At 39.7% G+C, this 10,000-nt stretch overlaps 1 protein-coding gene across 3 annotated transcripts in view; it reads left to right on the top strand.

The window, feature by feature from the left end:
• Lemd3 (LEM domain containing 3) overlaps positions 1-10,000 on the top strand; it is a 98,452-nt gene that overhangs the window by 48,436 nt on the left and 40,016 nt on the right. Inside the window, exon 13 of one of the 3 annotated variants that reach the window (XM_031349857.1) lies at positions 2,251-2,361. The exons of 1 other annotated variant lie outside the window; for it this stretch is intronic. In XM_031349857.1, coding sequence (XP_031205717.1) covers positions 2,251-2,258 — 8 coding nt within the window. In that variant the 3' untranslated portion in view covers positions 2,259-2,361. Of the gene's footprint in view, positions 1,840-2,250; positions 2,362-10,000 lie in introns of those variants that run through there. One more of the 3 variants, XM_031349855.1, reaches the window with a different exon arrangement.

Below are 10,000 nucleotides of genomic sequence, written 5' to 3'. Positions count from 1 at the left end.
GAAGCTCAGTTAAGCCAGTGCATTTGAAGTTGTGCATGAGGAGCACTGACTTGATATTAAGCGGTTCAGAGCTGGTGGTTATATTTTTGCACCAAGAAGTGTTCAGATGACCACATAAGAGCATGGCAAAGCAGCTTTTTTTTTTGTATTTCCATAATTTGTGAACTAATGTGAATTTTTGTATACAGTAAGCTGCATAGTTCCTTACAGGCTATTGTGGCAAAACTGTTCATTTCCCACTTTAACCTTAGGTTTCTATTGCTTGTAAAAGGTTCATTTGCTGCAGCTGGAATATGGGGAAACTTAATTGGTTTTAATGGTTACGTACACGTGTAAGTGGGTGTACATGTGCTTACATTGGCCTTTGTATATATGTGTAAATGCTGATGGTAGTGAAAGCCTTGTTTTGTGAGAATGTCTGCATTAGCAGTAAAATAAGCTTTCTATTTTATTCATAATCTAATCTGTATATGTGTGTGTGTGTGTGTGTGTGTGTGTGTGTGTGTGTGTGTGTTCGTTCGTAGCTGTGTGCTTATGTACATATGTACATATCCACACAGATATATACATATGGCTGTATAGTCATAGATGATCAAGCAGCCTAATACCTGGAAGTATTAGATACATGTTTAAAATATCTTTTATAGATTTTATATAAAAATACCTGAGTATGGTTTTGTGTGGAAGTTCTGGCACCAGCTGTAATGAGTTCAAATTTGTGAGCAATAAAGAAGCGATTGGCAGATACTGGAAAATATTTTGTGAAAAGCTGTATTTATTATAAATACTGGGACTATGGCAGAACTAAAGGGATTAATGTCATTTCCCAGTCTGTTTATAGCTTAAAGAAATGTTAGCTCCTGTTCTATGTCCAGTGTAAAACAGGGTGCATTGTTGCAGCAAAATGTACTAGACAAATTTTCCTTGGAATGTTGGGCCATGCAAGTCTGCAGTGTAGATCGTGCACAAATGACCGTTGGTTTGTGCCTCAGTGTTTATTTCAGTAAAGCTACTTTATTACTGTTTATGATTTCAGATCAAAATAGTTACGGATCAGGGTTTACTTGTAACCTAAAAATTGGCTTTTTGAAAAATAACCTGCTGGATAGATCATTGTTGGTCCAAGTGAAGATGTGAAACAGCTGGAATTACAAGAATCTTAATTTTTATTTTAAGTTCAGTTTTCTTTTTGTTGTATATGTGTTGGGTTTGCAGCATGAACTTGCACAGATAATGCACGTTTTCTGGTTAAGTAAACATGATGCACACTATTCTGTAACAGAAAACCCCTGTGCCTTACCTGTGTGCTTTTGTGGGCACCATGTTTATGAAGAATAAATGATTTGTTATCAGAAGAGAATAAATTTTAAATTCTCAATCTATGTCTCAGATGCGAATGTGTTAAAATATAAATATATATATATAATATATAAAGTAACCAATCTTTCTGTATTTTATGTGCATCATAGTGATTTATTTGAGCTTAGTGACACAATCTTGTAACCTGTTGCAAGAGTGAATGTAAAATATAGTTGTGGCATTTAAACAGTCACCTTCTGATGCGGATGCATCTTTTTGTGCTTCTAAGATATATCTCATGTAAACATTGTACATTTATTACTGTAATATATACTATTATGCAGCTTATTTTACCTGGAACTCTTAAACCGACCAAGAGTCCTCCCTGTAAGACAGATGGGAATGTGTATAATAATTAGGTATTTGAAAAGCTCTGCTTTGATGTAATTTGTTTCTTGTTCTGTTTAAAAAAAGAAGGAAAACATTCTAATTAAAATTTTATTAGGTTTTTTAAAAACAAGCGTCTTTGTTTTAAAGAAACATGTAAAGTGTCGTGTGTCTTTCTTTTTACAAGTCATAGTAGTGTCTTTAAATCTCTTTTATCTAAGGATCTATGGTTGGATGTGTGTTTAAGGATGAGAGTCATAAAGTTTGATGTTTTTACTGTTTTGAGATGGAGATGTCACTGTGTAGCCTGGGCTGGCCTCAGACTTGTAGACTCCTCCTGCCTTACAGCCTTCCAAGTGCCAAGGTCACAGGGGTGAGCCACCATGCCCAGGTGACGAGTTCATTGTAAACATCCATTTTCAGCATCTTTAAACAATTTATTAGCATTTATTAATTAAACATATAATGGGCTTCATTATGGTATTTTATTTATGTGTGTGTGTATAAAGTATCTTCACCCAATTACCCTCATTGTCCTCTTCCTATTCTTTCTAATCCTGACAGTACACTGAGGCAATCACACGAAGCTAAGGAAACAGTCATGAAAGTACACTGAGACAATCGCACAAAGCTAAGGAAACAATCATGAGAGTACTGAGATGATTGCAGGAAACTACAAAGCTGCTGTATAAGCAAAAGTGGAGTAGAAGGGGAGTGTGCGCACTCATTTGGTTTGTATGCACCCTAGGGTAAACAAATATCCTATAGCCCAGAAGTTTGCTGTGTACTCGAAACTAGCCCCAGATTGACTGTCTTTTTGTCTCAGCCTCCCTAATGCTAGGATGGAAAGGTGTGTAACATGCTCAGCTCAAACTGTATATTTTGTATAAGATGTTAATACCCAAAATATATAAGGAATTCATGTAAAATCTGGCAAACACATATCCTGATAAAGAACTGAGGTAAAAATAGGAATAGATACCTACCTCCCTCTCCCTTATTCCCTCCCTCTATCCCTCTCTCCCTCTCCCTCTTTCTCTCTCTCCCGCTTTTTTTTTTTTTCTTTTTCTTTTTTCTTTTTTTTTTTTTGGTTTTTTGAAACAGGGTTTCTCTGTATAGCCCTGGCTGTCCTGGAACTCACTCTGTAGACCAGGCTGGCCTCGAACTCAGAAATTCACCTGCCTCTGCCTCCTGAGCGCTAGGATTAAAGGCATGCGCCACCACTGCCAGGCTGCTTTTTTTTTTCCTAAAAATGTATATATTTTGAGTACACTGTAGCTGTCTTCAGACACACCAGAAGACTGCATCGGATTCCATTACAGATGGTTGTGAGCCACCATGTGTTTGCTGGGAATTGAACTCAGGACCTTTGGAAGAGCAGTCAGTGCTCTTAACCACAGAGCCATCTCTCCAGTCCTAGTTACTTCTAATGACGAACCAGTATGTTAAAAAGAATAACCACTAGGGAATTGCAAATTAAAGTCAGTAAAGTGTGCTGAGCCTTTTTGGAAGTAACAAGTATTGCAAGTGTGTGGAGAAACGAAAACCCTGCGCACAGTTGATGGGAATGTTTATCGTCCTCACCATTGTGGAGGACAATAGAAAGAGGAGCCCTGCCATGTAAGCTGCAGATATTCCATTACTAAGTACGTGCCGAGTTGCCTTCCTGTAGCCATAACAAAATACCTAATGCAATTAGCATGAGTTTACTTTAATTCATAGAGCTAGAGGTTCAAGTCCAAGATGGAGTGGTCTCATAAACATGAACCTTTGGCAAGAATGGTGCCTGATGATGGGGCTCATTACATGTCAAGCTCCTGGCCATAGGAGCCAGAAGACAAAATTAAGAGAACCAGAAGAGGGAGCTAGTTCCACCATCATCTTCAACAGTGTAACTCCGGGGCTGGCGAGATGGCTCAGCGGGTAAGAGCACTGACTGTTCTTCCGAAGGTCCTGAGTTCGGATCCCAGCAACCACATGGTGGCTCACAACCACCTGTAATGTAATGAGATCCGACGCCCTCTTCTGGTGCATCTTAAGACAGTTACAGTGAATTATGCTGGAGCAAGTGGGGTTGGAGTGAGCCGGCAGAGGTCCTGAGTTCAATTCCCAGCAGCCACACACATGATGGCTCGTGGCCATCTGTACAGCTACAGTGTACTCATACACATAAAATAAATAAAATAAATCTTTTTTTTTTTAAAAAAAGTGTAACCCCAGTGAAAGGTCCTCTTAGACCCACCCACCAAAGGTTCCAGTCCCTCCCATACTTGTCTCTCATCAAGATATCTGCAGGGAGTGTATTTGTATTTATCTCATGGTGTTTTCTAATTTGAGTTTGTCAATTTGAGGTTCAGTTTCTAGTTTTTCACTTGCTTTTGCAGGGAATCTATTTGGATGTTATCAGATGTTTTTCTTTGTCTATTAACCTGATGTGATTTTTGTCTTTTAATCCATTGAGAATGAAGATTGCGGATTGTAATCCCTTTTTGTCTGTGTTGGTGAGGTTGGTCTGATAGTATTTGTTGGGGACTTTAGCATCTGCATTCATAACAGACTGGAGTTTTCTTGTAAGGTCTCATCTGGTTTTGGGATTGGGATAAGACTAGTCCCAGAATGAGGTAAATAAATGCTCTTTTCATCTTTTTGGAATAGCTGTGAAGTTTGGTAGGGCTTACCACCACAGGCATCAGGTCAGAGAATTTGTGGTTTTATTATTATTACTAAATCATTTTTCTTATTGGTTGCTTCAACTCAGATGTTTCTTCTTAGTCAGATTCAGTAAGTTGCATCCTACTAAGAATTTCCATTTCCTTCTCATCCGGTTGATGCATGTGGAGTGTCCACATGGTCCCTTGTAGCTCTATTTCTGTAATGGCCCCTAAGACATCATTTTCTCAATTTGAGTCTTCGATTTCTTTCCCTTGCCAGTCTACCTTGTTGACCCTCCCCAAAACCCGGTTTTTGTTATGTTTTATGTTTCTATTTTTTATCGTTAGTTTCCACCCTAGTCAGTTGCTCTGCTTGCTGGGGTTTTGTTGTTGTTACTGTGTTCTAGTGTCTTCAGGTATTATGTTTTGACTACTGATCTGAAGTCTTACTGTTTTATCATAAACTTTAAAGGCTATACATTTCTTTCCAAACATTGTTTCAGTTGCCCTCTGTGAATTTTGGATACTGTAGCTCCCTTTTTGTTCATCTCAAAGTGTTTCAGCTTCCCACTCCCCTTCAGCTTCCCTCCCTCCCCACTAGCTTCCCTCCCTCCCCTTCAGCTTCCCTCCCTCCTCATCAGCTTCCCTCCCTCCCCATCAGCTTCCCTCCCTCTCCCTCAGCTTCCCTCCCTCTCTTTCAGCTTCCCTCCCTCCCCCTCAGCTTCCCCCCCATCAGCTTCTCTCCCCATCAGCTTCCCTCCCTCCCCATCAGCTTCCCTCCTTCCCTCCCCATCAGCTTCTCCCCTCCCCAGTGACCAAGTCACTGATGGGCCCTTTTGTGTTTCTCCTAGCTTCTGGATGTCCTTTACTAGATCAGCAACTTATGTTAAAAGTTAATATTTAATGTTTAATCTAGTTTTATGAGATTTATTCAGACTTTTATGTTATTATGTCCCTGGAAATAAGTTGTTAAACTGTTCCTTGTGGTCCCCTTAATCAAAATTCATGCTCTGCCTTTAGGGAAATAGTATTCTGTTCTCAGTGTTGTGCCCACATGTTTATGTGGGGCTGTTACAGTTTGGATGGTGATTTGGGAGACAGATACACATCCTGGGAATAGATCCAACAAGAAATGTAGAACGATGTGTGAGAAGCTTTTCTGAGGGTGCTCAAGGAAAACAAAGACTTCCCTTGATAGAGTAAATATGACAAATGAACTGATTCTTCCTTTACAGGGTTAACAATTCTAGTAAAGCTCCTACAGGCATGGGTTAGTATCTGGGGATTTTAAATGAAAATCTAGAATATCAACTGGAAGAATGAAGGAGAAACATAGGATTTTTAAGTTGAAATACGATTAATAATAGTAGACTGCCCCTACTAGATAATAGAGCTAATTAAATAAATTTAATTAAACATACTGCAGATAAAGGGAAAAAATAAATGCCTTCATTGATGTCAAGCCTCATTTTAGCTTAACAGACACTTGAAGTCACTTAAGTCCACCTTAACCAGGTCAAATTACATACACACACACACACAAAACATACATGAAATTAGATTATAATGTTAACTTACAGAAGTCTATAATTTCCAACATTTGATTCCTTTTCCAAAATCAGAGCAATTTTTGAAGAGTTATCCCAGACCGTATCTGGTCTTGTACAAGGTTGTCTCTAGGCATGCCTTTTATGTTCTCCAGCTCCACCCTTGTCCTTGTCAACTCCCCTTTCCTGACTGGACTAACTCTGCCATAGTCTTTGGCCGTGCTTGGCTTTTGAGCAGGTTTTATTGGCTTCCTGAGATCTTAACTATTTTAAGAGGCTTGGAACTCAATTTTATGGGGTGTCTTCATTGCATTTATATTGTTGAATGACAATTTGCAAGACACTGGGAAACACATTGGACCAGTAGGCCAGAATAGATGGTAGGCACTGTGAAGCAGAGAATATCAAGTGACTTTCTGAAAAACAGTTTTGTATGTAATGTATTAATAACCAAGTAACTGAGGTAATATAGTTGATAAACATTTGCATTTTAAGGACATTCTGGTATATAAGAATTCAATATATGATGGTGTCTTATAAAACTAGTGAGAAAGGTACTTTTTATTTTGTTTTAAGTTTTTACTTTCAAAAAATAAAAACAAGGCCTTAATGTTCAAGCTGTGGTATTAGAGTCAGGGCCTGTGTCTCCTGAAAGTGTCTCTTTAGAAATGGCTTAGACCCTTGAGTTTGTTGTAACAAGATGATGTTGACAGCCCAATACCTCTAAGGTGTGGGAGTTGTCAGTAGCAGTGAGTAGGAGACAGACAGACAGCTCCACACTGCTGCCTGCCATGGCCAAGTGAGTTCTCAGACTTCTAGTCAGTGAAGCCTACATTCTTGACTGTGTGGCAGAGAAGAATTTCAGAATATGTGCCAGTGTAAGGTTTATTTTTTAACATTTAAGTATAGGCATTAGTAAGTGCTCAGAGTGGATACACCTAAGAGAGTCCCATGGTGTGTGTGTGCGGTTTTTTTTTTTTCCCAAATTTTTCCCTCTCCTGACTCCACGGCGTGTCTTAACAGTAGCTTATATATAATTTTTAAAATGTATGTAAATAAAGTATGTCAGTGTGAGTATGTGTGCAGGTTTCTGAGATGGCCAGAAGAGAGCACTAGATCCCTTGGGGCTGGAGTTGCAGGTCACCACTGTGAGCTGCCTGATAAAAGACCTGTGATTAATTTAGTTTTACGTGTAGGAGTGTTTTGCTTACATGTATGTCTGTGTACCATGTGTTTGCCTTGTACCCGCATTGTACAGGAGAGGGCATCAGATCCCCCTGAACTGTTGTTAGGAGGCTGTGGGCCACCATGCAGTTTGCCCTGGATCTCATAAGGAGCAATGTGTGCTCTTACCCACCAAACCAATCTCTCCAGCCTCTGAAGTGGTTTTTATTGTTGTTGTTTTTTTGAGACAGGGTTTCTCTGTATAGCCCTGGCTGTCCTGGATCTCACTCAGTAGACCAGGCTGGCCTTGAACTCAGAAATCTGCCTGTCTCTGCCTCCTAAGTGCTGAGATTAAAGGCTTGTGCTGAAGTATGATTTTTAAAAGTGGTTTGATATCACAACCAGGCTTTAGGTTTATGGAGTTAAGTACAGTGTTCTTAGATATAATAAAAAAAAAAAAATCTTTAAAAAAATAGTAATTAGTTTAATATGTGGAGAAGTATTTCTACTCTCTGTTGTCATCTTCTCAGGACTCCCTGTATTTGTTTTAGCCATAAGGGACTTACTAATATTTTAAATGCTCTGATTTTCTTTTTCTAAAGCTTAAAAAAAAGTCATTTTCATCACTGTCAAAACTGTTTGTTTTCTATGGAGTCATTTGAGAAGACTCAAACTTGGGTCCTCTGGTAGAGCAGCAAGTACCTCTAACCACTGATCCATCTCCAGCATGTGGAGAATTTTAAGAGATTATCAGATGATAGGAAGATTACGGAAATGTTTTGAAGAGTATTTGAAAAGTATAAAAATCATGTCATGTGTCATACTTAACGTATTCACATTACCTCTGAAACACATCATGGAGGACACTGTCAATTGGAAGTGGCTCCATTATTTTGTCTGATACTTAGGAAAGAAAATCAGAATGATACCCAGGGTGTAGAATCTCAAGAATAGCCTGCCTGACAGAGCTAGAGCAGGCTTTGTTAGAGTAAATGAGACTAGGAGGGGAGAGAAGAGCTGGCCCTCATCCAAGTTGTGTTCCAGGTCCCACAGCCAGTGTCCTCCAGAAGCCTCCAGGCCAAGGGAGTTTGGGTCACGTGAAGCTGCCTGTTCCCTCTGGAAGCAGAGGCATCGGGGTCCTGGCCGAGGTAGCCCTTCACGCACACACAGGCAACAGCAGTTTATTTTTGTTACTGACAACACTGTTGACTTCAGTGTGTAATTCCCGACCACAGTTGTTAAAAAGTGAGAAGCTGTCAAGAATGAATGGCATATTCGCATAACACTGGGCAGGAAATATTTCAAAATTAGCTGTGGAAAGCGATCTGTTGAGTTTCGTGTTTATTTACGGAACTTCGAGTGAGCCGTATGTTCATTGCTGTAATTGCCTCTCCTTTTGTTAGAATTGGTCTCTTCTGCTAGTTTTTCTTGAATCAGGGCCAATCTTGGGTAATGAAGCTCAGAGTTTAGAGTTTAATCATCTCAGCACTTTGGGAAGGGGCAGTGTTTATTTTGGCATTAGTTGTTAGTGTTAGCAGGTATATGAAGCCTTCCAATACTCCCCAGATCCCTGTTTGGAGAGACAGGAGACAATGGAGGGCTGGGCCCTTTGATTGAAAGAGTGTTTTCATTTCAGTTTTGCCCCAAACCGCTCTGTGACTTGAGGCAAGTGAAACAGTGTTACAGTTGTTCGTACTGTTGACAAGACAATAAAATAATTTTGAAAATCACCCATTGCAGCGAATTCCTGTTACTGTTCCTAAGCTGAGGCTACTTGTAGTAGGAATTAGTTTAAATTTTTTTCGTTGTGGTCCTTCATATTGTTCACACAGGAGAGAAGCTTGAAAATGTATCAGCTCTTCAGTGCTTCATTTTGAAATGAAATCTCAGTTGCAGAGGAGGAGAAAGGGATAAATTCCTGACTGGGAAGCAGCAGCTAGAAAGGGAACAGTCGCCAGACAGGCTGACTGAACGGAAACACAGGTGTCATAAGCAAAGCACATTGGCCAGTGAATGAATCCAGAAATATACTGAACACAGGTTAGGCCAGGAGCCAACGGTGGGCTCCCATTACTCATCCCCATTGACTAATTCATCAAATTACATTGCACAGCCAAGTCCCGTCAATCCAGGAACACAATAGAGTTAGTTTGCTTTTTGATACTAATTCATCAAGTTTGACAAAGTAATAAATAACACGGCTGGTTCCCAAATATCTGGTGACATTCACCATACATGCATTCTTTCTCAAAAGTAAGCACACTAGAATTCCTGTCAGTGGAGCAGTCTGCTGAAAGACACATAACAAACCCTACTGCAAAAGACCTTGAGGATTTCTGTTTTAGCCCTAAGAGGCTTACTAAAAATTTGAATGCTAAAGCTTAATTTCTAAAGCTTAAAAATAAAAAAAAGACATTTTCATCACTGTCTTAGTTTGTTTTCAGTAGCTGTGGTAAAACAGCAGTAGCCAAAAGCAACGTGGGGAAGAGAGGGTTTGTCTCGTCCTTCACCTCAGGGTTGTAATCAGTCAGGAAGAACAGTCGGCAGGACATGGAAGTTGAGTCCATGGAGGGATGTTACTTATTGGCCTGCAATGGGCCCTCACTCTTCAGTATTATTATTATTATTATTATTATTATTATTATTATTATTATTATTATTATTATTTTATATCATCGTCATCATCATTATTATTATTATTAGTTTTTTTGAGACAGGATTTCGCTGTGTAGCCCTGGCTGTCCTGGAACTCACTCTGTAGACCAGGTTGGCCTTGAACTCAGAAATCCACCTGCCTCTGCCTCCCAAGTGCTGGAATTAAAGGCGTGTGCCCCCACTGCCCGCACTCTTCAGTCTTTAATCAAGAAAATAACCCTATAGGCTCTCCTGGAGTCAGTCTGGTGAAAGCATTTTTTCTCAGTTGAGGTCTCTCAGAAACCTTGTAATGTGTGT

This window comes from Mastomys coucha, unplaced genomic scaffold (genome assembly GCF_008632895.1).
Source record: "Mastomys coucha isolate ucsf_1 unplaced genomic scaffold, UCSF_Mcou_1 pScaffold4, whole genome shotgun sequence".
In the NCBI taxonomy this organism is placed as follows: domain Eukaryota; kingdom Metazoa; phylum Chordata; class Mammalia; order Rodentia; family Muridae; genus Mastomys; species Mastomys coucha.
This window is presented reverse-complemented; position numbering and strand designations above follow the sequence as displayed.